The following is a 27,232-nucleotide window of genomic DNA, read 5'->3' on the forward strand; positions in this document are numbered from 1 at the left end:
ACCCGATGTAAACAACATGATTTTGTTTTCTACATGTCTGGTGTTGGCTCAGTGCTGTGGTATGTTTCTTACGTAAGCAACTGGGCATTGTCATGCTTCTTGCGTGATTTTAGCTTCTGTCTCCATTGGAGGAAGGACCAAAGGGTTGCATTTGGCTCCTCGGTGATGATGCACTGATCTCTTTTAGTCCAAACCTCCAGACCAATGAGAGGCACACGGATGTTCAGAGCCCTGTAGAACTGAACATAGACACAACAGATATTATTTTTCTACATTTTTCCAAATGGCAAATAAAAAAAAACAACAACAACTATTACTAGTGACTGTCACAATATTAAAACTACTGACAGGTGAAGTCATATTAAGTACTGTATTTGTGTGTTTTCAATCACTACGGATTTAGAACATAAAAGTTATCTCAAAGTAGATAACTAATACATGACAAGGAAATATATGTGGACCCAGCAACAATAGCTTGTTGAATCAAACTGTCTGTTCTCTGGAGAACAGGAGTGAACAGCAGAAGCCCTCATCCTTACCTTATCCACATAATTAGCAATTTCCATTATCCTCGCCTTAGTCTTTTCATAATCTTGATTCTGCCGTTGAAACTGCACGATTACATAAATGAATGTTAGCCATGAGGGGAAAATGTAAAACATTTTAGAAACAATTAATCCCGACTGATACCAATTAGAGTGGGAGAGGACTTCAGTCTTCTTATTGGTAAATATATTTTATAACACTTTGCCCAACTTAGAATCTCTGAACATTGTATACACTGCTGGATCTTAGTAATGCTGATGGTGGTTTACAACTAAAATGTGTTTTTCCCTTTAATAAACATCAAGAAGAATACTGGCGAGAATACTGTCAGTATTTTTTAATGAATTGTGTTCCAGTCGCCTTAAATGTGGCAGGAGCCCAAAGTGTACTTCAATTGAGACATAGTATTTAATTACTGCAGAACAACCATTTGAAAGTCCGTCCACCTGGCAATTCAACCTAAATCTATCCCCACATTAAGCAGACAAATACTAACTCCACTTACTTTTGCCTCAGTACAACTACTAGATAAGCTTAGAATTGTCCATATAAAAGAGTCATATTATCTTGAATTACATAATTGTTTAGTATGTAACTGAGTGTCCATCCTGCTGTGTGAGTTTGATCTTAGCAGACAAATGTAGTAGTAGATTATTCCTGTAGTTGCACAGGAATAATCGGCTTGGGCATGAATAAGGCAGGTGATGAGTCATCTTACCAATGTATTATCCGCCACAATGTACAGTTCGATGTACTTAGTCGTACCCAAGGTATTCCTTTTAACCTGCCATTAAAGAGAAGAAGGAAGGAGCAACATGTTTATAAATACAGTAACATAAACTGATGGGCTAAAACACTCTCAAACAAAGATAGGAGATAGGGAATACCTAAAATGTTAAGAGACACATACTTGTCAGTCCATTAGAGTGGACGAATGTGCAGAAAAGGTGTAAAAAGGCTGTCACAGACTTGACATGAAATATTATACATATTTAGACAGTGAACTATGGGGAAAAACACTGGATGAAGATATAACTGTTCAGCACTAAAAGAGATCCTTTAAAGCAGTAAACAAAAACAAAATATTGAATCAATCAATTGTATTTATATGATTATATTATATTATATTATATTATATTATATTATATTATATTATATTATATTATATTATATGAAATAGCAACAACAGTCAACAGTTAACCCCCTATGATCAAGCAGTTGAAGGCTGCCAACTGCCCTGTTGGGGCTGACAGGAGGACGACAAAGCTAAACATAACATACACTGTGGAAGAGACCCAGAGCCCCGGCCTTATTGGGCAGTGGGGGTGTGAGGCAGGGGTGTGGTCTCTGCATTCCACATTTCTCGTATTAGTGACTCGTCTCCGTGTTCCATTTAAAGTTTTCCACAGCAAATAAAAGCTGCCTCTCTCAGTTGAACCGTTTCATTGGAGTCCTGTATTTAAGTCCTACCTCTGACTGCTACACAGCACCTCCATGGTAGCTTTAGAAATGTACAAAAAGACAACATGGTTTGACAAGAACAAAATATGATTGAATCTAAGCAAAACTAAAATCATGTTATTTGGGAATTTTCAAATTAACTCATAAGCACAGATTCACAAAGATGGTGTGGAAATAGAAAAAGATCATGAGTTTCTTGGTTTCTGGTTCATTTTTACACTGAACAAATTATGTATTAAGCAATATACAACCTTCCTGACAATATTATAAATCTGTTTTCTAAAAGGAATGTGGGATACAATTTGAGGGAAGAATTACATTTAAAATATTCCTGTTTTCCTTATGCTTTGTTTGATTGTGTTTTTTCTTTTCTTTGTTGTTGCATCACAAACAAACAAACAAACTTGACTTGCCTGCAGTGAGTCCTGGCCTTAGTCCAATGAAACATCTTTGAAATAAATTAGGTCTTATTGTCTAACATCAGTGTCACACCCCTAAACCTCGTAAAAAGCTTTCCTAGAAGAACTGAATCTGTTATAGCTGCAAAGGGATGGCCAACGTTTTATTAGACCCTATGGATTAAGAATGAGATGTCACTCAAGTAATTCGTGTGTGAAGGCAGGTAAGTAAATACTTTTAGCAAGAGAACATAGACGCCAGTGGTACCTTTAGAGAAAGTGCTTTGACACAGACATGAAAGCTACAAAATAGACTGAATGGTGGTGGAGTGGTTTAGAAATTCGCTCACAGAGAGAAGGTTTCTGGTTTAAATCCTGTTTGAGGTGGCTACACATATTCTGGTTGTGCTTTCTCCCTTTTGGGGGAGTAATTCATTATTTTTCTCTGTTCCAGATCTGTCTATATAAACCTAATGTAATTTTTGACTTAATCAACCCAATTTGGTTTAGAAAAGGTGTACCACTGATTTCTGGAAGACTCACCCTTGAATGAAATGATGAGAGCAAATTAGAGAAAAGGTTGGGCTGTGTGGTGTGATGCGTGTGGTAGCAGCTTCCACCCTTAATTGGCAGCTTCATGGTACTCAACAGTGAGTGGTAGACTGGATCTACACTGCTGATTGGCTCCAGGTAGTAGGTGTCACTAGAATTCAGTGATATCAGCCCTCTGTGTAAAAGGGGGGAAAAGTGTTGCAGTTTGAATTGAAGCACAAAGATAGACAAAAAATACAGACTTGTTTTGCCTCCCATAGCAGTCTGACTGCTGAAGACCTGTGTGAGTTACAAAATGTGATCCCCAGATAACACAACCGGCAAATGCAAAGCAGGGGCAGGATTCACATTAACATGTACATCCCTGTATTAACCAATGTCATATAGGCCCAGTTTATTTTTTCATGTCACTGTTGTGATGAGACCTTAAATAGCATTTGCATTTTCTGTTGTATGCTTCCTTTGGTGTTCTTGTTATGTATAAAAACGTGTTTTTTGAAAATAGCTGATCTGCACTTTGCCAACATGTGTCAAAAAATATAGTTCAATAAAGTTGCTCTATGTAGTGTTTAACTGTTGATATGCAGCGTTATTAAATTTATTGTTTATGCAACGGTTGACATAGCACATTTGCTTTTGAGAATATTTTAGATGGCACTCATCATCAGAAAGGTTGCCGACCCCTGTTGTAGCCAAAAGGATTTTATTTGCCATATCTTCACAACAGCTGCTCATATAACAGCCACGGGAATAAGGATTAATAAACTAGTACGGCATGAAGCAGAACAAATTAGGATGAAGTATCTGTGGCTCTCTTCAGACCTCCCTCCAATCTTGCCATTTAGGAAAAGAAGGATATCACATCCCAGACTAAAGACTAAAGCATCACCATACTACCAGCAAACAAAAGGAGATGCATCATCGTTCTTAAGGCTAAGCTAATTTGACCTGCTACTAGCCTACTCAGTTAACTTGTGCTTGTAGCCAGGTAATGCATGCAAGAAGTGAAGCAGTTACATGTGAGTGAAACTTCCAGCCAACTCAGACATTAAAATACAGACATTTATCACTACATCCAATCCAAAAGATTGATATACGTTTCAAAATGATTAAACTAAGCTTATTATTAATCTTAGAACTATGGTATCTAACCAGATTCTTACTCTTGATGGCATTACCTTGGCCTCCAGTAACACTGTGAAGAACCTTGGAGTCATTTTTGACCAGGACATGTCCTTCAATGCACATATTAAACAAATATGCAGGACTACTTTCTTTCACTTGTGCAAAATCTCTAAAATTAGAAACATCCTGTCTCAGAGTGACGCTAAAAACTAGTTCATGCATTTATTAAGTCTATGTTGGACTACTGTAATTCATTATTATCAGGATTTCCTAAAAACTCCCTGAAAAGCCTTCAGTTGATGCAAAATGTTGCAGCAGGAGTACTGACAGAGGCTAGAAAAAGCAGATTTTTCCTATATTGGCTTCTCTTCATTGGCTCCCTGTTAAATCCAGAACTGAATTCAAAATCCTGCTCCTCACATACAAGGTCCTGAATAATCAGTCCCCATCTTATCTTAACCCTTTAAACCCTAACCCCTTTTTAGCAAGGGTGTCCAACTCCAGGCCTCGAGGGCCGGTGTCCTGCAGGTTTGGGTTTAAAGGGCTAATGACCTTATAGCAGCAGTCCCCAACCTTTTTTGTGCCACGGACAGATTTAACATCAGACAATATTTTCACGGACCGCCGTTTAAGGTGTCACGGATAATTACAACAAAATAAAATGATACGACCAAGACAAAAACTGTGGTATTTTGTAAATATAATAATAACCGCGAAATCACTGTGTAATTGTGTAACTCCGTTAGCAGCGTCCTCCTGAAATGCGGCAACAACATTGAGAGTAACATCCTCTTCTTGCCCTTTAATGCTCTCTGGTTGCTATGGTAACATGCAAATATTTCTTTCAAAATAAGACACACAATTACAACATGGGAAAGACCCAGGGAAACCAAGTTAACGATAAAAACCCTGAAAACCATATATTTCACACTCGAGCCTCAACTTTTGCGGCCTGGTACCAAACGACTCATGGACCGGTATCGGTCCTTGGCCCGGGGGTTGGGAACAGCTGCCTTATAGTACCAAATCACCCCATTAGGGCACTTTGGTCTCACACTGCAGGGTTACTTGTTGTTTCTAGAGTATTTAAAAGTAGAATGGGAGGGAGAGCCTCCAGTTTTCAGGCCCCTCTTCTGTGGAATCAGCTTCCACATTGGATTCAGGAGACAGACACTCTCTACTTTTAAGATTAGGCTTCAAACTTTCCTTTTTGCTAAAGCATATAATTAGGGCTGGATCAGGTGACCCTGAATCCTCCCTTAGTTATGCTCTGGCTCTTTTCCACAGCATGTCTTTATCCTGTCTTCCTTCTCTCACCCCAACGGGTCATCGCAGAAGGCAGTTTTTCTCTGTATGAGTTATTGTAGGGTCTACCTTACAATATAAAGTACCTTAAAGCAACTGTTGTTGTGATTTGGTGCTGTATAAATAAAATAATTTGAAAAATTGAAAAATAAAATTATTAGACAATCATTCACTGGACCTAGAAGAAGCATTCTGTGCAAAAGCAAAAATCTGTAATCTGCCTTTCCTCATCTCCAGTATTAAGCAGCATAACTACTTTAAAAGCCTCAACATAAACACTTCTCTGACAGCCTGGTGGGAATTCCTAAAAACAACTAAGTCTTCGCTTATTCCATGTAAACTAACACCCTTTTGGAACAATCCAGTTGTTTATCAGAAAAAGGGTATACTAAGTTTTTTATCATGGTATGAGAAAGGGATTTAAAAAATCTAGAACATGTTATACAAGATGGAAAATTCATTTCATTTGAAGAACTATCAAAACATAGACTGAGCAAATGTGACATTCTTGAATATCATCAACTGAAATCCATCATAGAAGAAACATTCAATCCTGGTCAACTGAATCAAGAAATACCTACTTGGGTAACAAAATGTTTTAAATACCTGCCCAAACAGTGATCAAAAATGCTATAAGCTATTGTTTAAAAATGACTAAATGCCCCAACTTACAACTTACACAATAATCTCTATAGAACACACTACACGGGACAAAGGTTGTTCCCAATGGGTCTTACACAATCGAACATATGCACCTATTGCAAAGACAACTCTGTTGAGAGCTATGTGCATGCTATATGGTTCTGCATGCCTGTCCAACAGTTCTTGCAGAAGATATGTGAAGACCTAACCACGTGGTTTAGTTGCTATATCTCAACCTCACTGTGCAGCATAACATAGTTAACATAAGTGAACTAGATATGGAAGCAAATACATCATGTGTACTCCTTACTTCCTTATGCATCACCAAGAAAAGCCTGATGCTTATGTGTTCAATATAAAGATTTAGTTCTTGACCACATTGGTCTGGAGAAAATGTCTGTCTCCTCAAAACACCAACTGGATGAATTTATCTCTCTCTGGTTCCCACTGATCAATTCCATTACTTAGTGGGGGTGATCTGCTGTAGTCTCGTTTCCCTATTTGAATTGGAGGTGGATGGTGGTGGTCTCCTGGGCTGCAGGTGACTGGCGGTCTTCCTGAGGGCTGGAGAGCTGCGGTTGCTGTTTGGCCTGTGCATCTACCTCAGTTGGTGGTGGTGGAGGACTGGGGTGGGTGCTGCTTGACGGTCTTGAGATGTGGCCTTGGGGTGCTAGTGGTGGCCTTTGGTACTCTTGGAAGCTGCGGATAGCGTGGTTGTACTGGTTTTATCTCTGTCTGCCCCAGGTTTCTGCAGGGCATTGCTGCAGCTTCTCACCCTCATTATCAAGTACATTTGTCACAAAGACACAGGCATTCTCACACTCACTCACTCTCTCCCTCTCACAGACACACACACACACTATAGGAATATTGTAGATTTATGTATCTCTGTATTTTTTTGTGTGCTGTACATTTGTTTTGTTTTGCTTTTTCTGTCTCTTACAGGTGCAGCAATAGGCAATACAATGTGCATTCCTATTTGTGGAATACACGATTGCTTTTGTAATTGTATCATCGGATCTATACCCATAAGTTCTGGACACAGATGAAGAAAAGAGCTGAACTGTCAGCTGATCCCAACCAGGTGGTGAGTTGGATCAGGTGGCGGATAGTATGCCAGCACGCCTAAAGGTGGAGGTTATCCCCGCTGTTATGTTTTCCCCTGTTTGTGTCATTAACTAAGCAGGAGTTATACAGAGCCAGACAGATAAACACGTTAGCTGTTTACATTCAGGCTTCTTCTTTTTATTCATTATACCTCAGGAAGATACACACACATTACATGGTGACCACTACTGGCGATAGCTTGTATAACACATATATAACACCAGTGACGTGGCACCAGATAAATGAAAAAAAGATAGATTAATGTTTGTTTATGTTCACCTAATAACACTTGATACAGTGTAACAACAATTAATCATGAGGTAGGGACAGTACCTGAATCCTGAGCATGTGCGGAGTGCAACCCAGGAATCTGGATGTTTTCTTACATGGCCATGGTAAAAGCAATGATCCTGAAAGAGAAAAGATTTAGAAACATTATCTCGATCTTTCATTAGCAAAAAAGCTCTACAAAAATACAGAATTGTTTCTTCGGTGTGATGGATTGACCTGTTGGAGATTAGATTACTTTTGTTAGAGAGACTTCTGGATGTTATTCAGGATGTCACCATAGACAAAGTTGAACAGCTCCTCCTTTCACTTGGTTGCATCTGGCTGCACAACATCAGAGAAGTCTTTTAAGTCTTCACTGTTTTGAGTTTTGAGAAGTCATTTATGCTTGTAGTTTCTATAAATATAATTTGTTTTCCTTGTGGTTATGATTTTTCCTGATTCCCATATTGTTCTATTTCTGTATTGTTCTGTATGATTGATTTTAGGTTTGTTAGTTTCCTTTAACTCAGAAAATTTGCAACCTCGCCCATTCCATTGCAACCTCGCCCATGTCCTGTATATGGACATATTACCAGTACAGTTAAGGGTACCTTTCACCAGCTTCCATCCTCACCACTGCCAGCCAGCTCCTGTCCGCAACCATCCTTCTTTCTGTCTGTTCAGGAAGGCAGGTCTCACAGCAGTGGATTAAGAGTAGCAATTCCTCACCTGAGCAAGTGTTTGCTCCCATTCTCGTAAAAAAACTGTTCTTGTGACGCCACAGTTTTCCCCAGTGTTTTCCATCAACCGGAACAGTTTTCCCTCTGGTTATGTCTGGTTTATGTTGATTTCCCTTTAATGTGTTCAATACTTTTTCTGTCATTTCCTACTATTACACATTTTTACAGATATCTATGGTTTTTTGGGGTTTTTTTTTGTATGTGTGGATGTATGGGTTTTTTTTACTTACATCTGGTGAGAATTTAATACCAATAGCACATTTGGAAAGATATATACTTAGACAATTGAAATACACACACACACACACACACACTTAAATAAATACATATTGATTTATATATGTCCACAAAAATTACAGGAAGTCCTTGTCTGACTTGGACATAACTGACATTTGGCAAGTTGGGAGGGTGTGTTTTATTAATTTACATTAAACTCGGATCCAGATCATGCGAAACATTTCCTGTATTTCCTGCATCTTTTCAACAATTGAAATCACGTAACAAGGAAGTCACATCAACCAGGGCCTCGTTTGTCTTTACCAATGACTGTAGAAAACATGGACGACGCGACAGCACCTCCTCCCATTGTGCAAAAATGACTGACGACTCGTTCAGTTAAGGAAAATACAACCATGTCACTGTTATGAAAAAGACACACAGTTTAACATCTTATAGACACAGCTTTGACTAAGAACCCTCTTTTTATTCTTACTTTATGGCTTTAAAAAAATATCGAGATATATATCATATGTTGCCATCCAGTTAAAGAATATCAAGATATGATTTTTGGGTCATATCGCCCAGTCCTAATAGAGACTAGTAGTGGATTTTCAGTGTTTCCCTGTGTTTCAACAGCACAGTTGTATTTCTGACAGCATAAGAATGGCCTGCCTGGTGGAATTACTACAAAGAAGAGCTTTAGGGTGGGCCAAGAAGTGTTAAAAACTAAGCCCTGCTGACACCTCTAATTCTCGGGGACCCTTGGCTTTGTATTCACAATCCTAACCTTGACTAGTTTCACACTGGCATCTCTGGTTTGAGGACATGGCAGTGGTTTTCCATCAGGACAAGTAATCAGAATCAGAATATTTTATTAATCACCAAGGGAATTATGTGGTTACAGTTGCTCCAAGACAATATCAGGAAAAGACTGAACTAAAATAAATGATACCAATATATTACAAAGTTTACAAAATATAACAAATAGCTCAAATATATATAAATAGCTAAATAATTAATATCAAGAATATTACAGAGGTGAATATATGATTGACATTTTACTCTAAACTATAAGCTTGTTATTTTCCCTGTAGAGCATATGCAATAGGGTGTAACTACTGCACTGTGCATTAGGTGGAGGAGTTGTACAGGGTTAGAGTTAGCATTGATATCCACAGGCAGGAATGATTTCATGTGTCATTTAGTGGTGCATTTGGGTGATCTTAGGCTACGTTCACACTGCAGGCGAAAGCGCATCAAATCCGACTTTTTTGACCCTATGTGACCCATGGTATGATAGTGATCATGGTATGACAGTGTGAACAGCACAAATCCGATATTTTCAAATCCGACCTGGGTCACTTTCGTATGTGGTACTGAATCCGATACACATCTGATGTTTTAGAAAGCGACTGCTGTTTGAATGGCCATGTCACAACTGACAGACGGCAATTATCAGCGCCCGAGAAGACATTGTGAATGCTTCCTGGCCATCCCGTGTAGATGTTAGTGAAACTGCTGGGAAGACAGCGCTGGAGAAACGTGAACATTTTATTTGTACTGTATAATCTGCAGATTCTGACAGAAATCTGCAGCTATCCTTTGAAGCACCTGTTAAGTCTAATTGTTGAATGTTGCCATTGTGTTTCTTAAATTTGTATAGTCTTAGTTTAAGCAGTAGGATCAAAGCCATCTCTTTGATTCTGACCACCTCTCCAGCCACTCTGTGCTGGGGGAGGTTTTATTGTAGATACAGTGGGGCAAAAAAGTATTTAGTCAGCCACCGATTGTGCAAGTTCCCCCACTTAAAATGATGACAGAGGTCAGTAATTTGCACCAGAGGTACACTTCAACTGTGAGAGACAGAATGTGAAAAAAAAATCCATGAATCCACATGGTAGGATTTGTAAAGAATTTATTCGTAAATCAGGGTGGAAAATAAGTATTTGGTCAATAACAAAAATACAACTCAATACTTTGTAACATAACCTTTGTTGGCAATAACAGAGGTCAAACGTTTACTATAGGTCTTTACCAGGTTTGCACACACAGTAGCTGGTATTTTGGCCCATTCCTCCATGCAGATCTTCTCGAGAGCAGTGATGTTTTGGGGCTGTCGCCGAGCAACACGGACTCCCGCCACAGATTTTCTATGGGGTTGAGGTCTGGAGACTGGCTAGGCCACTCCAGGACTTTCAAATGCTTCTTACGGAGCCACTCCTTTGTTGCCCAGGCGGTGTGTTTTGGATCATTGTCATGTTGGAAGACCCAGCCTCGTTTCATCTTCAAAGTTCTCACTGATGGAAGGAGGTTTTGGCTCAAAATCTCACGATACATGGCCCCATTCATTCTGTCCTTAACACGGATCAGTCGTCCTGTCCCCTTGGCAGAAAAACAGCCCCATAGCATGATGTTTCCACCCCCATGCTTCACAGTAGGTATGGTGTTCTTGGGATGCAACTCAGTATTCTTCTTCCTCCAAACACGACGAGTTGAGTTTATACCAAAAAGTTCTACTTTGGTTTCATCTGACCACATGACATTCTCCCAATCCTCTGCTGTATCATCCATGTGCTCTCTGGCAAACTTCAGACGGGCCTGGACATGCACTGGCTTCAGCAGCGGAACACGTCTGGCACTGCAGGATTTGATTCCCTGCCGTTGTGGTGTGTTACTGATGGTGACCTTTGTTACTTTGGTCCCAGCTCTCTGCAGGTCATTCACCAGGTCCCCCCGTGTGGTTCTGGGATCTTTGCTCACCGTTCTCATGATCATTTTGACCCCACGGGATGAGATCTTGCGTGGAGCCCCAGGTCGAGGGAGATTATCAGTGGTCTTGTATGTCTTCCATTTTCTGATGATTGCTCCCACAGTTGATTTTTTCACACCAAGCTGCTTGCCTATTGTAGATTCACTCTTCCCAGTCTGGTGCAGGTCTACAATACTTTTCCTGGTGTCCTTCGAAAGCTCTTTGGTCTTGGCCATGGCGGAGTTTGGAGTCTGACTGTTTGAGGCTGTGGACAGGTGTCTTTTATACAGATGATGAGTTCAAACAGGTGCCATTCATACAGGTAACGAGTGGGGGACAGAAAAGCTTCTTACAGAAGACGTTACAGGTCTGTGAGAGCCAGAGATTTTCCTTGTTTGAGGTGACCAAATACTTATTTTCCACCCTGATTTACGAATAAATTCTTTACAAATCCTACCATGTGAATTCATGGATTTTTTTTTCACATTCTGTCTCTCACAGTTGAAGTGTACCTCTGGTGCGAATTACTGACCTCTGTCATCATTTTAAGTGGGGGAACTTGCACAATCGGTGGCTGACTAAATACTTTTTTGCCCCACTGTACATCCTATCTGAAAGATCTGTTTCTTTTGATGTAAGCTTCCTGGGTTTACGACCCTTTGGTCAGCAGGTCTAACACACACACACACACACACACACACACACACACACAGTGTATACATTTACTAGAGATGGACCGATCCGATATTACGTATCGGTATCGGTCCGATACTGACCTAAATTACTGGATCGGATATCGGAGAAAAATAAAAAATGTAATCCGATCCATTAAATATCACGAAAGCACCTCGCAAAACTTGCAACACGCCGTAACTCACCTCAGAACGTTAGCAGTCGGAGCAGTATGCATCATGTGATAGAGCAGCTGTGGCATGCCGGACCTGTCGGTGGTCTGGATAGCATGTGGAGATTCGCTAGCAACCTGGCATTTCATCTCCGACAAAGTTATCCCCGAGAGAAGTAAAGCAAGTGTGTAAGTCCATCTCTGAATGTTTGTAAAGCATTCCCACGTTAAGCTTAACAAGCGACTGCCTCTCGCTCTCCGGCTGCTACTTCAATCGTGAAACTGCTTAAATGATCAGCTGATCGGCTTTTCTGTCGCGAGTCCGTGTCTCTTGTTTGTTTTTGGCCCACTTTGCACCAGAAAGAGGAAACCAGCGGCTGAACAACAGCAGAACGTTTAAGCTTGATAAGCTGTTGTTAGAATTTATTTAATATTTCTTTCTACACCAGGATCTTTTTCTACGTAGCTGACGCTGGTAACTGTGCAGGGGCGGATCTAGCAAAGTTTAGCCAGGGGGGCCGATAGGGCATGAACAGGGAAAAGGGGGCACAAAGACATACTTTTCTTTCTTATTCTCATTTAAAATGTCGAGCTTTTAATAAATAATTATCTGACACCCAAAGTTTTAATTTGATGTAAAATGAATAGAAGTCAATTACTGTATATAGTGACTATTAAGTCTAATATATACCCTAGTATGCTATAGTACTTTTTACTTTGGGAAGGTACCATCTGTGCAGTCTGCAATTTTGTTGAAGAAAGATGTTGAATCTATTTAATATTTCTTGAAAAATAATTGATTTCTGTGCATTTTTTTTCACACTGCATCAAATTAAGGTTGATTACGTCGATTAAGCATCATGAGGTGGAGCGTGAGGGGTGGTTCCTTATTTTTTATTTATTTCTTTTTGTTGTTGCTGGGAGTTGGAACCCTATTAGTTAGGTTGCTTAATATTTACGCTAAGTACTCTTTAAAATACCAGAATAGGGAGGATGGTGTAGGTCTAAGTTTATTAGATTGATCAGTATTGCTGAACTATGAAATATTTTTTTGTATACAGGTATAACAGAATAGCTTTAGTGTAGTTGTTGTTTTAAACTTGAGTATGAACTTGCAGACTTGCAAAATGCAGCAAGATATTTTAAAAAACAGTTTTGTTGATTAAAAAACACTATATCGGATTCATATCGGTATCGGCAGATATCCAAATTTATGATATCGGTATCGGTATCGGACATAAAAAAGTGGTATCGTGCCATCTCTAACATTTACATACAGTCCTTGTCTATGTAACCAAACGGGGTTGCAGGGGGAGGTGTTTTGTAAACTATTGTTTGAAGTTTGTCAATAAAAGGCAGCGAGAGGAGGGCCACCATTGTGGTCATTTCGACGTGCTGGTCACAGATGGAAGGGCCTCCCTTGCGCAAGAAATCGATCGAACACTGTTGCCTTGTTTTTCTTTCATGGGAATAAGTCCTGGATACAGCGGGGTCTGAGTTTAGACCCAACAGCACCGCTCCTCTAAAACAGCAATAAGGATAGTAGTAGTAGTATAGTAGTAGGCCATATGTAAATAACAAAATAACTTTATAACTTAAAGCAAAATTGGGAAACGTAAAGTCCGCAACAAGTCTTTATATTAAGGGCCATCAGTCAAACAATACTGTTTGGTCTGGGTCTAAACAGAGCGTGTTGTGTGTGATGTCTTCTTTTGGGCATGTGGGCCGCTTTGAGGATTCACACTAGAGCGCGTTTGCGGTCACATTTTATTTGTAGTGTGAACAAGCAGACAAAAAAAGTCAGATTTGATCAAAACAATCTGAATTGAGCATTAAGACCTGCAGTGTGAACGTAGCCTTTGTCTCTCACTGAACGTTCTCCTATGACTGTCCTGCATATCATGAAGTGGGTGGGAGGTTTTGTCCAGCATTGTCCTTGTCTTAGACAACATCCACCTCTCCAACATCACCTTAAGGGAGTCCAGCTCTGTCCCAACAACATTCTTGGCCTTGTGAATTAGTTTACTGAGTCTATTGGCATCTGAGACCGTCAACCTGCCGCCCCAGCATGCAACAGCATAGAGGATGGCACTGGCCACAACAGACTCATAAAGAAATCTCCTGAGCATTGTCTGATAGATATTAATGGACCCCAGCACAGCTGGACTGGCCATCGGGCATTTTCCTGGTGGGCCATTGGTGATTTTTTGTTGTTATGGGCCGATGTTTTTTGTTTTGTTTTTTGTTTTGTTTTGTTTTGTTTTGTTTTTTTTTTTTTGGGGGGGGGGGGGGGGGGGGTTGTAACGGTTTAAAAAAATGAAAGGTGGTGGATTGGCTAATTGGTCATGATCGACTCTGGGCTGGCACAATTACAACCCCCCCCCTTGCTCGGGCAACGGCTCTGAAAGCAATCTTATCACAGACAAAGACAAGAAAATGGTGAACAAAAAGTGAAAAGGAGGTGCGGAAAAAATAAGGGCCAATAAGAAACAAGCCCTTCAGGCAGGTGGTGGCTATGGCGGAGCTTCCACAGATTCAGTAACATTAGTAAGTGGTGGAGGCCAAGAGGTAGATGAGGGAAAGGGAAGGCAGGAGGAGGAGAGACCCAAGGTCGCTGGGCAGAGGGGCAGGGGAACTGAACTTCAGGTAAGAAGTTATGAACTGCAGCCAATCTGGGTCAGATATAAACCAAGCTTAGGTGTATTTTATTTTCGCTGTGCTAACGTTACGTTTTACAGTCAGTTACAATGACTCGTACTGTGTAGTAGCTAGCATGACAGATATATATATATATATCTATATATATATATATATATATATATATATATATATATATATATATATATATATATATATATATATATATATATATATATATATTAGGGGTGCAACAATACTCGTATCGATATTGAACCGTTCGATACAGTGCTTTTGGTTCGGTACACATATGTATCGAACAATACAAAATTTTTAATTAATTTTATCAACTTTCCTTCTGACGATGCTGTCTGTGTTGAGCGCTCAGTGGATCTGCGCTCGACAGTACAGCCTAGGCGGAGTAGTAGAACGCAGATTCACTGAGCACAGGGCAAGCTAGGAGACCGAAGTTAAGCTCTCCTTGCAACATGGCAAATTGAAACCCCCCCCCCCCCCCTCCCCCATTCAGATCTGGCGTTTGGAACTATTTTGGTTTTCATGTGACGTATGACCCTGAAGGTAAGCGCGTCATGGACAAAAGTAAAACACTATGTCGGATGTGCCACGCAATGCTCAATTATATTGGTGGGAACTAGTGCGTTAGCGCATTTTTTTTGTATCGAAAAAATATCGAACTGTGACACCAGAGTCGATATGTTTTCGATACAAAAAAATGTTCATGCTTTTTTAATTTGTCATTTATTAAAATAATAAATATATATTTTAACTCAAACGTACAGTTTTTAAATTTAATGTTGCTGAAACAACAAAGGGATAAAATAATAAGTCAATCTAATCGAGACATCACTCATCTTTGGAAAAGAGAGTTTATTACAGAGAAATGTCTCTTTCCAAAATAAAAGCTATACTATACACTTCTTCTGGGCTATATTCTCAGCAGCATATTAAACATATCAGGTCCCCATAAGGAGAATCACATGCTAACGGCTGTCTAAATGACTCGGGTAAAGTTTGTAGCATGCGTGCTTGTTGTTTTTGTCTGCTTCCACCTGTCTTTACACTAGGATGATGTCGGCGTAAATGTGCAGTCATATTCATTTTGTTCCCACCCGTGACGTTAACGCCACAACACGGCAAATCTCTGTTAACGAGCTACGGCGTATCGCCTCGTGCGTGTTAACGAGCAAACTGCGCTAACGCAGTAGTTCCCACCCATGTAATTGAGCATTGCGTGGCACATCCGACATATTGTTTTACTTTTGTCCCTGAGATGCTTACCTTCAGGGTCATGCTTCACATGAAGACCAAAATAGTCCCAAAGGCCAGATCTGAATGAGGGTGGGGGAGGTTCAATTTGCCATGTTGCAACGAGCTTAGCTTCTGTCTTGTTAGCTTGCCCTGCGCTCAATGGATCTGCGCTCGACAGTGCAGCCAAGGCGGAGTAGTCGAACGCAGATCCACCACCCACGCTCAACACAGACAGCATCGTCAGAAGAAAAGTTAATCAATTAAAAATGTTGTATTGTTCGATACATATGCATAGCGAACCGACAGCACTGTATCGAACGGTTCAATATCGATACGAGTATCATTGCACCCCTAATATATATATATATATATATATATATATGCTTCCCAAACAAATACACATGTGCTGTCACAGTTCTGGGTCCGTTGGACCCAGTATTTTGAGTTCATTATGTTTTGGTGCTTTTGCATCATGGATTTTCCTTTGTTTCTCTGGTTCTTGGTGTTTTTCCATATTATGATTTATGATCTGATACTGTTGTGATTATGATTATCATTTAGTAGCCTTTGGTCAGTGTCAAGTCTGTCTCTGTCTAGTCTGTGTCTTAGTAAAGTGTGTTTTGTTTCCTGTTTTACTTTGAAGGTTCTTGTTCCTGTCTGATGTTAGTGTGTGCAGCTTTGTTCCCCCTGTCTCGTTAGCCCTGATCTCTCCCAGCTGTGTCTCCCTCCTGTTGCCGATTCCCCCGTTACTACCCTGTGTATATAAGCCCTGTGTTTTCCCATGCTCGGTGTCGCGTCGTACCATCAGATTATGCCTGTGTGTCCTTGGGTCTCAGTGTTCCATCATCACTTCATGTTTGTTTTCCTGCCAGCAATAAAGCTGAGGTTTTTGAGTTTCAATTCCGTGTTCGAGTCCTGCATTTGGATCCTCATCTCTGCCTGCCCGCACACAGAGCCCTGACATGTGCGGCTTGGCACTTGTGCTGTACGTAACAAGTCACGTGACGTGACGCTGCGGCTGTGATTGGTTCGGCTCTGCGCTACTTAATTTGGATTGGCTGTTCTTTTTTTTTTTTTTTTAAGAGGACAAGAGAGATGAGGCCTATCGCAATAGTTTAACTTTTCTATCGAGAAAAAGTTATTTCGCAATACATATCGTTATCGTTCTATCGCCCAGCTCTAACGGAGCAGTACAGTGTTCAAGGAGTCCTATCACAGGGTTAATCTGTAGGAGAAACAAACCCAAGAAGAGACAAGACACAGATGCTTCAATCCAATAGGTGAGACATGGTGGTGCGCCAAGCATGATGCCCTCCAAAAAATCTTTGTGGACATTTTGGAAAACCAGATGATGATGCCCTCTTTGTTGATGCAGTGCTCACGCTGGAAGATTAAAAAGAGGGAAAAAGAAAAGCCAGCTGTTTATGCCAAAGCACAAGGCTTTAAAGAGTGTCTCTTGAAGCATGAAACTGTGTTAACAGCACAGATTTCTTAGAGTGTTTGAGCATACAACTCTTCTGTTGAAGTACCTCCAGTCAAATGGGATAGACATTTTCTCTGCCCATCATATGATGACCGCCACACAAGATAGCCTCAAAAGTATCGCCAGGTACTTCGCAACTGTGAAGGCAGCTGCAGACACATTTGTAAAACAGACAAGTCAGAGGGAGGACAACACAGACATGGAAGCAAAGCACACCATTGTTTTTCTTGTGACATTACCAATAAGTTTGATGTGTCACATGGCCCTCTTCCAATTGAAAAAAACTAAAGTTGTATCCAAGATGGCCAACTTCTAAATGGCCACCATGGTCACCACCCATCTTGAGGGTTTTGCCCCCTCACATATACTAATGTGCCACAAACAGGACTTTGATATCACCAACCATTCCCATTTTATTATGGTGTATCCATATAAATGGCCCACCCTATAGATAGTTCAGGAGCTTAACTTAACAAAGCAGTCTTTTGGTTTCCACTAAGTACGGGTTAGAATACCAGAATAGGGAGGATGGTGTAGGTCTAAGTTTATTAGGCTTCATGGCTTTTCCTATAATACCTGGTGAGCTAATCTCTAGTCAAAATGCCCAGGCCAATTTTTTGTCCAAGTCGAACCCTCTCAGCCACCTCAGAAAATAGAGTTGACTCTGGCCCTTCCTTGAGAATGCAGTGGTATTTTTAACCCACTCCAGTTTATTATCTATGTGTACTCCGAGCTATTTATAGTCCTCCACAATGACCCCCTGGATTGTACCAGAGGTTACAGTCCACAATCATTTTTTTGGTCTTTGTCACGCTGACCTGCAGATGATTCTGCTTGCACCACGTGACAAAGAAGTCAACCACAGCCCGGTACACTGTGTCATCACAGACAATCAACAATCCAGGAAACAAGAAAGGCATCCACCCACATCACTCTCAGCTTATCACCCAGGAGGGTCAGCCTGGTGGTACTGAACGCGCTGGAAAAGTAAAGAACATGACCCCTCACAGTGCTCGCCAGCTGGTCCAAGGGAAGCAGTGCGTGCATTGTCAAATCTAAAAATACACAAATTCAAACATACCAAAGTAAAGTGATCTCACCCTCTCGCTCTCCTATAATCTCAGACTGCCCTTCAAATAGAAACAGCTAGCATTAGGAAGTAAACAAGTTTCAGTACTTTAGCACCATTACCAGAGTCTGTTTGTTTATATAGTTTTATCTCAAAAATCTGGGTTAAAAGAATCATTCTATGAAGAGAGGGAACTGATCTGCCTGCTTTTTGGAACAATGAACTTCACAAACAGAGACCCAAGTTTAGAGCACATAAATTGAGTTTATGTTACAATCAGGAAATTCTTTAAGATGAGTTAGCCTGAATAGATTGATAATATAACTGAAATTTTCTTAGGCATCTACCCCTTCTTGTTTCTTTATACTTACAGTGTAATTGTGATTAGTAAGAGTAACAGGTTTCCCATCCTCTGTGTAGTATGTCTCTGTAAAGTCTTGACCCAAAAGCTCACTGAGAGAGAGGGGGGGAGGGGGGGGGGGGGGGGGGGGGGGGAGAGAGAAAGAGAAACAGAGGAAAGTGTAAGTAATTATAAAATACCTAATTTTTTAAAATCCCTTTTGAATGCAAGTGTCAGCATCAGTGGCAGACAGCAAATCAAACACAACCTGAAGCCAAGATCACACAGAATACTTTCTTGTCATAAACTTTTTTTCACTCTTTATATGTGAAAATTGATAATTGTTTATACCAACAAAACAATGTGTACAAAAAGAATGTGAATGAGACACTGGAATATAGCAGGGGATTTTAGGAGACCAAAGCACATAACTGTGCTACAGAAAATGATAGTGACACACAAAATCTGAGACACATGTAGTTAAATGAACTCGCTAATAATCCTTTGATAAGTCAAGGTTGGTGACAGATTTTTACTGAATTGACCCTATCCACACAGTCTTCCTGCAGGAACCATACTTGGAGGCAGGATTTCAATGTTTTAACTATTAAAACACTGCAAGGATTTTGGTTTGAACTAAAGGTAAGGTTTTACCAAACACACTTGTATCAGCAATCACAAACTTAACATTTGAATAGCAGAAAGAATTTTCATTACAGCTGAACCATGAGAGATTTAAACAGCAAAGAGAGTTGGAGATGATGAAAGAAAAAACTGAAAAGGATCGCTCCTAACTCTTGGTAGCACTGTCACTTGGTGTTCGCTCTCTCTGCGGTAGAGTATCACTTCCTGTTCCTGCTCAAACACAGTGGTGTTTTTGAGTAGCTTATCTGCTTAGCAATTTAATTAAAAACTTTTATATACATTCATTTTTCATAGTATAATTTTCACGTTTCATCCGAAGCACAGTTTCTGTGTAGTCACTACCTAATTTATAGCCAACGTATTCACTCGCTGTGTCTGTACTGTTTCGCTAGCTTAGCTTAGCTCGTAGCCGACTCACTAGCACCATGGCTACTTCACCTGTCCCTCCTGCACTTTCCTGCTCATTGTGTCAGATGTTTAGTTACTCCTCGGCCTCCTTTAGCAGTAATGATATCTGTAACAAATGTAGCATATTTGCAGCTCTGGAGGCCAGGATTACTGAATTAGAGACTCGGCTTCATTCACCTGTAGCTAGCCAGGCCCCTGTAGCTGCTGCAGCCGAAGATAGTGTAGGCCCCGCTAGCTGTTCCCCGGCAGACCCCAAGCAGCTGGGGAAAGAGGGTGGCTGGGTGACGGTGAGGAGGAAGCATAGTCTTAAACAGAAGCCCCAGGTACACCACCAACCCGTTCATGTGTCTAACCGTTTTTCCCCACTCGGCGACACACCCGCCGGGGGTCAAACTCTGGTAATTGGTGATTCTGTTCTCAGACATGTGAAGCTAGAGACACCGGCAACCATAGTCAATTGTCTTCCAGGGGCCAGAGCAGGCGACATTGAGGGAAATTTAAAACTGCTGGCTAAGGGTAAACGTAAATTCAGTAAAATCATAATTCACGTCGGCAGTAATGACACCCGGTTACGCCAATCGGAGGTCACTAAAATCAATATTGAATCGTATGTAACTTTGTCAAAACAATGTTGGACTCTGTAGTTTTCTCTGGTGCCCTCCCCAATCAGACCAGGAGTGACATGTTTAGCAGCATGTTCTCCTTAAATTTCTGGCTGTCTGAGTGGTGTCCAGAAAACGATGTGGGCTTCATAGATAATTGGCAAACCTTCTGTAGGCAACCGAGTCTTGTTAGGAGAGACGGCATCCATCCCACTTTGGATGGAGCAGCTCTCATTTCTAGAAATATGGACAAATTTATTAAAAACCCCAAAATATGACTATCCAGAGTTGGGACCAGGAAGCAGAGTTGCAGTCTTACACGCCTTTCTGCAGCTTCTCTCCTCCTGCTACTCCCCCAAAAAACCCATCTCCACTGAGACTGTGTCAGCTCCTAAACAGACAAAAAACAAACTAAAAACCAGCAACAAACAACTTAAACATAAAAAAAATCACAAAGAAAGAACAATAAAGTATCCACATCTGAACCAAAGAGTAAAACAGTGAAATGTGTATTATTAAATATTAGGTCTCTCTCCTCCAAGTCTCTGTTAGTACATGACTTAATAATTGATCAGCAAATCGATTTACTCTGCCTTACAGAAACCTGGTTGCAGCAGGATGAGTATGTCAGTTTAAATGAATCAAAAACCCCCTAGTCATTCTAACTACCAGAAATCTCGAAGCACAGGCCGAGAGGGCGGTGTGGCAGCAATTTTTCACATCAGCCTATTAATTAATGAAAGACCAAGACAGACTTTTAATTAATTTGAAAGCCTGATGCTTAACATTGTCCACCCCAGCTGTAAAACTCAGAAACCAGTCTTATTTGTTATCATCCAAGGGCGTAGATTTGGCATGGACGGAAGGGACATGTCCCTACCAATATCCAACGATTATTGAATTGTCCGCACCAATAATTTGATCTCTTTGAGTAAAGAAAAACAAACCCGATAGAAAGAAAAAAAAAGATCTGTCAACATCTCATTCACCTAGCGGTGCAGAAAGAGTTAAATTACGTTCGCTACTGGAGTCCTACCTCATGTGACAAATATGGCCAATGTGATTGGCTGTGCCTCTCAGGGAGCTCTGTTTAGTTTTAGCAGCGGCAAGCCTGCGCTGCAAGGCCCTCCAAGGAGGAGAGGAGGATGCCACAAAAAGGAAGAACTTGGATATAAGAAAGCACTTTTCAAAGAAACCTGTAAGTCATTTAAAGTCAAGTTCACTCATAAAATGTCTCCGTCATAATAACGTTACAGGCTATGCTAGGCTTTGGCCCACAGTCTAAAATTGTAACAATGAATAACGTGTTTTGGAAACTGACTGCACCACAGGCAGCACTATTAGTTATCTCAGTCTCAGAGTAGCATTTCTAATTTTGATTGAAACTGTCAGAGAAAACGGCAGCCTTGAGCAAGCCAGTTTACAGAGGCTGTTAAAATTATATGTCTAATGTTAAAATGTTGGTGACACAATAATTTCATCCTAATGGCACTGACATATTCATAGGGTTAATTTTTGAGACAAAATATCATGAGGTAGGCATGATTTTGCAAATATTCCACCTTGTAGTGCAGTTTGCACAAATTGTTTTAAAAATGCACTCACCCTACAAACATTACAGATGAGGCAAGATCTGCACAAATTGACAGAAACACTGAAGCAGCTACCCATTTTATTCTTATTGTCATGTATGTCCTATTTGTCAGATGACAGAAGAACCAGCACAAAGCTTAGAGAGTAATGATGATACAAGATCACACGTGAAATTGGATGATGACCTATTGGTTCATTACTGTATCTGAAGCACATGTGTGACTGCATGTATGTGGAATGTCTCACTGTTATTTATCAGGTGACAGAGGCAGCTCTGCCATGTTGTAGCTCGGACAGAGGTGAAGAGGCAAGGTAACTGGTACCTGACTGATGTTTTGGTGCTACAGATTAACGAGAGGAGCAGGCATGTGTTTGACTCCTTCACATAGTGGACATTGAGTTGTTGTGTGGGGCACCAGTAGTCCATGTCTGTTGCTGTAACAGTAGTTCATGTTTAGAAGAAAACATCCCAGCTCACTGATTTGATAGGGGCAATAGTGCCTAAAATGTTGCATAATGTTGCTGAGAGATCTTTTACTTTATGGTAATCTTAGATGAGTAGTTTTATGGACAAAAACCACCGGGTCATTCAGTGTTCCCTTAGTGCTAATGTATCAGAGATGTTGGTGTACTATAGCTGAAGTAATGTTGTTAAGTCCTTAAAGTCATATTCTTTTATTGTTATGACTTCATTTGAAGCTATTTTTACTTTTGTATGATATCTGATTTATATGGAATATGGCTGAAGTAAACTAAAGCCTAAAATACTTAGTCAGTCATTTGTTTAATAGTAATTTAACATTATATAATTCACATATACAACTATAAATTACTAATTGTAATTTTTAATGGTTTAAAAGCTTGTAGAATAGCATATGTAGGCAAGTATATTTCTCTTCTTTTTTTTATCAAGAAGAAAACATAAAAAGGGTGGAAAAAAAGAAACAGGGCAGGGTTCGGTGGTTGAATCATCCGTCCCCACCAATGCCATCTATCGTCCACCTGGGCTTTACACAGAGTTTCTGTCTGATTTCTCAGACTTTTTATCTGATTTAGTGCTAAGCTCAGATAAAATAATTATTATGGGTGATTTTAATCCATGTAGATGCTAAAAATGACAGCCTCAACATGGCATTTAATCTGTTATTAGACTCAATTGGCTTCTCTCAAACTGTAATAGAACCCACCCACCACTTTAATCACACTCTAGATCTTGTGTTAACTCTGACCTTCCCAAAGTGTGGAGCCCGCCCCCTAGGGGGGGCACAGAGCCATTGCAGGGGAGGCGCAGTATGAAAAGGGGAAAAAAAATTAAATAACATACAAGTAAATAATAGCATAATTGACAGGTTTTTGACGGGGCTCCCACACAAACACAAAGCAGGAGATGAAGCATCGCTGAGTATATTTCCAAACCAACTTCATTCTAAGCCAAAGACTAGAAAATATGGTGAAGCATATCTTCCCTTTGGTTTCACCTGCACAAGTGCCAAGGTAGGTCTCCCCTGCAGAATTGCTTTTCCCTTCGTCGGGATCACACGCTGGGCTCTTCAAATCACGGACAAACAGGATCCCACATTCTTGATTTTTAGTTCACAAACACTTGTTGTAATGACCAACTACTCCTGACATTTTGGAGACGTTAGCTCTTTATACAGTAAAGTTACAGTGGGATACAAATAATATCAGGCTGATCCTGCCACGATTTGTTCCCTCGATTCAAATCACGGACAAACAGTTTTTTGTGTTTTTAAACCAATTTCCACAGAGAGGCATTTTTCGAAAAATGTATAGATAGCAATGTTGAATATTATTACACAGGAAAAAAAACAACTACACATAAAATAATTACATCATGACGCCTCTGCCTTTCTAAATGGAGGGACAGTAACTGGGTGTGTGTATGTAAGCGTGTAAAACCTGAAGATAGAGACAAAATACTGTTAATCTGACTATCTGCCATTCTGCAATTCATTTACGTGTGGACGAAACAGCTGCGTTTTCAAAAATACCCGTGTAGGTGTGAATGTAGCCTAAACAAGTTAGTAGTTTATTTTCTTACTACCTGTAATTTATTCCTTTTTACTTGTATTTACTTAATTGTCTACTAAATGCTAAATGTTTGAGGTGTGAAATAAACCACAATGGAGAAAAATATGGGTGTGTGTGGTTGGAGGACGTGTTTGTGTGTGCGTGTGTGTGCGGGGGGGACGGACATTTGTCTTGTAAAACAAAAGGGGGGCCTAGAAAAATAGGATCTACAGGTTAACCACTGTGTTAACATATGAAATAGAAACGTAACATTAACAGTGTTTCCTGAAAACCCTCTCCTGTCTGATCATTTCCTGATAACATTTACATTTACAATAACTGAATACACAGCAGTGGAGAGTAGACTTTATCACAGTAGATGTCTTTCTGAAAGCGCTGTAACTAAGTTTAAGAATATAATCCACTCACTGTTATCATCTTCAATGACCTGTACCAACATAGAGCAGAGCAGCTATCTGAACGCTACTCCAACGGAGGTCGATTATCTTGTTAATAATTTTACCTCCTCACTACGTACGACTCTGGATACTGTAGCTCCTGTGAAAACTAAGGCCTCAAAACAGATGTACCTGACTCCGTGGTATAATTCTCAAACGCATAGCCTAAAGCAGATAACCCGTAAGCTGGAGAAGAAATGGTGTGTCACAAATTTAGAGGATCATCATTTAGCCTTTGTTTGCTTTATAAGAAAGCCCTCTGCAAAGCCAGAACATCTTACTATTCTAAAGACCTTCTATGACTCTGTGGTGGCCTCAGCCATCTTTTACGGTGTGGTCTGCTGGGATGGCAGCATCTCTGCCGGGGATAGGAAGAGACTGAACAGGCTGATCAGAAGGGCCAGCTCTGTTCTAGGATGCCCTCTGGACCCAGTGGAGGTGGTGAGTGACAGGAGAATGGTGGCTAAGCTGTCATCCCTGTTGGACAACATCTCCCACCCCATGCAGGAGAATGTGACAGCAATGAGCAGCTCCTTCAGTGGCTGCGGCACCCACGGTGTGGGACAGAGAGATTTTGCAGGTCTTTCCTCCCCACTGCTGTCAGACTCCAACTTCAAGACTTCAACCGATCAAACACACACATCCACACATGTCCAATAACACTAAGTGCAATACTCTTTTCTGGCATCGTATTTTTACTCAGTTGTATACAGCATTTGTATTCTATTTTTATCCTATTGTATATTTTATTCTATTTTATTCTACTGTATATAGTATTTTATTCTATTCTGTACAGTTGTGTACTGTATTTATTCTTATTATATTCTAATTTTTGCTTCATAACTTTTGCACTGTCCACTTCCTGCTGTGACAAAACAAATTTCCCACGTGTGGGACTAATAAAGGTTATCTTATCTTATTCATCACTGATTGAAGAAAATAAGAACAACCCCAGGTTTCTCTTCAGCACTGTAGCCAGGCTGACAAAAAGTCAGAGCTCTGTTGAGCCAACCATCCCTTTAACGTTAACTAGTAATGACTTCATGAACTTCTTCACAAATAAAATTTTTATCATTAGAGAAAAAATTACCAATAATCATCCCACAGATGTAATATTATCTACAGCTACTCTTAGTACCATTGATGTTAAGTTAGACTCTTTTTCTCCAACTGATCTTTCTGAGTTAACTTCTATAATTACTTCCTCCAAACCATCAACGTGTCTTTTAGACCCCATTCCTACAAAACTGCTCAAAGAAGTCCTGCCATTAATTAATTCTTCGATCTTAAATATGATCAACCTATCTCTAATAATCGGCTATGTACCACAGGCCTTCAAGCTGGCTGTAGTTAAACCTTTACTCAAAAAGCATTTCTAGACCCAGCAGTCTTAGCTAATTATAGGCCAATCTCCAACCTTCCTTTCATATCAAAAATCATTGAAAGAGTAGTTTCAAACAGCTAACAGATCATCTGCAGAGGAATGGTTTATTTGAAGAGTTTCAGTCAGGTTTCAGAGCTCATCACAGCACAGAAACAGCTTTAGTGAAGGTTACAAATGATCTTCTTATGACCTCTGACAGTGGACTCTTCTCTGTGCTTGTCCTGCTAGACCTTAGTGCAGCGTTCGATACTGTCGACCATAATATCCTATTAGAGCGATTAGAACATGTTGTAGGTATTACAGGTAGTGCGCTGCAGTGGTTTGTATCATATCTATCTAATAGACTCCAATTTGTACATGTAAATAGAGAGTCCTCTTCACACACTAAGGTCAATTATGGCGTTCCACGGGGTTCAGTGCTAGGACCAATTCTGTTTACATTATACATACTTCCCCTAGGCAGTATCATTAGAAGACATAGTACAGGGTGGGCCATTTATATGGATACACCATAATAAAATGGGAATGGTTGGTGATATTAAAGTCCTGTTTGTGGCACTAGTATATGTGAGGGGACAAACCCCTCAAGATGGGTGGTGAGTTTCTCACCACTTATAAAATGTGTTCAATGTGCTGCCCATTGTGTTGGATTGTCAATGCAACCCTCTTCTCCCACTCTTCACAAACTGATAGCAACACCGCAGGAGAAATGCCAGCACAGGCATCCAGTATCCATAGTTTCAGGTGCTACACATCTCGTATCTTCACACCATAGACAATTGCCTTCAGATTACCCCAAAGATAAAAGTCTAAGGGGGTCAGATCTGGAGACCTTGGGGGCCATTCAACTGGTCCACGACGACCAATCGACTTTCCAGGAAACTGTTCATCTAGGAATGCTCGGACCTGGCACCCATAATGTGGTGGTGCACCATCTTGCTGGAAAAACTCAGGGAACGTGCAAGCTTCAGTGCACAAAGAGGGAAACACATCATCATGTAGCAATTTCAAATATCCAGTGGCCTTGAGGTTTCCATTGATGAAGAATGGGCCCACTATCGTTGTACCCCATATACCACACCAAACCATCACTTTTGTTGTTCCAACAGTCTTGGAGGGATCCATCCAATGTGGGTTAGTGTCAGACCAATAGCGGTGGTTTTGTTTGTTAACTTCACCATTCACATAAAAGTTTGCCTCATCACTGAACACAATCTTCTGCATGAACTGAGGGTCCTGTTCCAATTTTTGTTTTGCCCATTCTGCAAATTCTGTGCACCGATCTGGGTCATCCTCGTTAAGATGCTGCAGTAGCTGGAGTTTGTAAGGGTGCATAAGAATAAAGTTACGTTGAA

General features: G+C 40.4%; 1 protein-coding gene across 3 annotated transcripts in view; it reads right to left on the bottom strand.

Annotated features, from left to right (window-relative positions):
- The window catches only part of adam19a (ADAM metallopeptidase domain 19a), a 91,943-nt gene that overhangs the window by 35,192 nt on the left and 29,519 nt on the right, over positions 1 to 27,232 (bottom strand). The window contains exons 4-9 of one of the 3 annotated variants that reach the window (XM_085267483.1): positions 18,788 to 18,869; positions 7,470 to 7,546; positions 2,949 to 3,132; positions 1,265 to 1,330; positions 540 to 611; positions 73 to 239 (exon numbers count right to left, since the gene is read on the bottom strand). In XM_085267483.1, the coding sequence (XP_085123609.1) occupies positions 73 to 239; positions 540 to 611; positions 1,265 to 1,330; positions 2,949 to 3,132; positions 7,470 to 7,546; positions 18,788 to 18,869 (648 nt within the window). Of the gene's footprint in view, positions 1 to 72; positions 240 to 539; positions 612 to 1,264; positions 1,331 to 2,948; positions 3,133 to 7,469; positions 7,547 to 7,662; positions 10,163 to 17,106; positions 17,434 to 18,787; positions 18,870 to 27,232 lie in introns of those variants that run through there. The other 2 variants (XM_085267484.1, XM_085267485.1) reach the window with 2 other exon arrangements.

The sequence above is a fragment of the Mchenga conophoros genome, linkage group LG3, assembly GCF_057382185.1.
Source record: "Mchenga conophoros isolate Kocher_MC1m ecotype Shallow Benthic linkage group LG3, M_conophoros_male_GT1.1, whole genome shotgun sequence".
Classification (NCBI taxonomy): domain Eukaryota; kingdom Metazoa; phylum Chordata; class Actinopteri; order Cichliformes; family Cichlidae; genus Mchenga; species Mchenga conophoros.